The sequence below is a fragment of the Halyomorpha halys genome, unplaced genomic scaffold, assembly GCF_000696795.3.
Source record: "Halyomorpha halys isolate HHAL.00 unplaced genomic scaffold, Hhal_1.1 Scaffold23.1, whole genome shotgun sequence".
Lineage (NCBI taxonomy): Eukaryota > Metazoa > Arthropoda > Insecta > Hemiptera > Pentatomidae > Halyomorpha > Halyomorpha halys.
The window spans coordinates 1,249,417-1,251,658 of NW_027116062.1; the positions used below are offsets into that span (position 1 = coordinate 1,249,417).

The following is a 2,242-nucleotide window of genomic DNA, read 5'->3' on the forward strand; positions in this document are numbered from 1 at the left end:
AATTTTAAATTAATATTTTATTAATTACACTGTAATAAAATGTATATGAGATAAGGATAGGATGAACAGAAGTCTACGAAACAGTTGTTAAAGTTACATTTTCGACTCAGCTAAGAATTTCAATTTCAGGAATAAAACTGATTCTAATTGAATTGAGAAAGAAATTATCGCACCTCTGAGCTTCCTTTGTTTCAGAATCGACAAGCAAGGTACACTTCCTTACTTTAAAACATTCCTTCAGCCAAAAGGATAAAAGATTTAACATTATATGAACAACTATTTTATAAGCAGCTTTATATCCCTTGTTCATTCCGTATACCATTTTTTGAAAAATTTAAAAATTACTATTTGAATAATTTTTCAAGTTATAAACAATCATTTTTACATGTTCTGAACACTCGGTTTGAATATTATATTTAATATTATTATTTTCTAAAAATAAAAATATTGAATTTTTGAAGAGCTTTCTCCAAATCATAGCTTATTTCATCAACTTTAAAATACAATAAAACCATATTCTTGAAGTAATTTAGTAAAAAATAAAAAAGTAAGAAATTTTGCTAAAAACAGCAATATCCTTCACATTTCTACAATAAAAAAAAAAAACTTTATGAAATAAAACCACTTTTCTTTAATTATTTCAGTTATTCAACATTCCTCTATTCTTATTTTGCAAGTGTTTCTCAAGGTAGTATCTTCGGTCCCATCCTCTACACCGTCTATACAGTTGACATCCCATCCTATCCTAACACTATCCTCACCACGTATGCCGATGACACGTGTGCTCTCAGTTAATACTAATCCTTTAATTGCATTCCAAACTCTCAAATCCCATGACATAGCCCTCGAAGAATGGCGTCGTAATTGGAGGATTAAAATAAATTTCAACAAATCCCATCAAATCACTTGCTCTTATCCCTGTCGAACGGATCTGAGCTGTGGGGCTCCACTAAACCTTCGAATTCCTCTCCTATCCAATCCTTAAAATCCAAAATCATCAATGCTCCCTACTTTGTCACAAATAAAACCATACATAAAGACCTTAATGCTCCATATGTAGTCGATCTAGCCCGAACCTGATTCCTTCCATTATAAACATCTTAATCACCCAAACCTACTAGTTTCTAACCTTGATTCCTCTTCCATTCCTGACAATCCACCGAGACACCTGAAAAGTAGATGACCACGATACCTGCTAATGTAAAACGTCATTAGAGTGCTAGTGGTAGTTTCTTTACACGCCTTTATCACTCCACTTAGATCTTACATGAAATTTACTTATTGTGCTTGTATGTAAATGAAGTTTTAAATGACATTTAAATAAATAAATAAAAGAAATATATTTTAGTGCATGAAATACAATAGAAATTCGACACCTCGAAACTTGTGTCAGCGGGTATTATCAGTGTACAGCTTCACTAGTATAAAGAATATTAATATTTAAAAATTATATAAAAAAAAAACTTACTGTAGGTTTTTACTTGGTGAGGTGAGTTTGGTACCTTGACCGTGACTTTGGCAGGCCGAGTGGGCGTTGTCATGAGCATTCTGGGCCGCTTGAGAGGTGGCACCAACCGACCTCCTCCGAAACCGGCTGAGGCGTAATAACTGTAAAAAAACAAACAAGGAAATTACTAAAAGGAATTCTGAAGAATAATGATGAAACAAATTTATTATACATCTTTGATATTAAAAGGTATATAACCTGATTTTTAGAATCCACCTAATGAGTTTACTTTCCTTATCCGAACAAAAAAAGCATCCTTAATTGAAAAAAAAATCTTCCTTTTAAATTAAGGATAATTTGCTTTTAATTCGCGAGTCGCATTTATTTGCTGTTATCCTTGAGGAAAATTAACTGTTAACATTAAATAATCCTCTTTAAGAGGAATTGTTTGCAATATTATTTCTGTAATATATATAACATATAGATACTTACTTCACAATGGTTCTAAGTACATTTTTAATAACGTTATGAGCAAATACAATTAAAATTTCTCTCTTTTAGGAAAACTTTTCAATTTATTGTTTTACATATTTACACATAATTTTACATAAATATGTAAGTAAGTCACCGATACATTGATATGTATTTACCTTTTGACATTCCTGGGTATTATTAAGGTGTTTCGTCATCTGCATGACCTATACCTGGTCAGGGTATCCTTCTAGGAACCTTTTTGTGTGTCCCCGGATATGAAAACATTTGTATTAAGTTTGCCACATTACCAGAGTCCCCAGA

At 31.6% G+C, this 2,242-nt stretch overlaps 1 protein-coding gene across 1 annotated transcript in view; it reads right to left on the reverse strand.

Moving 5' to 3' along the window:
- The window catches only part of LOC106682328 (RNA-binding protein Raly), a gene marked incomplete at its 5' end in the record, with an annotated part of 423,435 nt that overhangs the window by 49,014 nt on the left and 372,179 nt on the right, over nucleotides 1–2,242 (reverse strand). Inside the window, 1 exon segment of the mRNA XM_067052969.1 lies at nucleotides 1,465–1,608. Coding sequence (XP_066909070.1) covers nucleotides 1,465–1,608 — 144 coding nt within the window.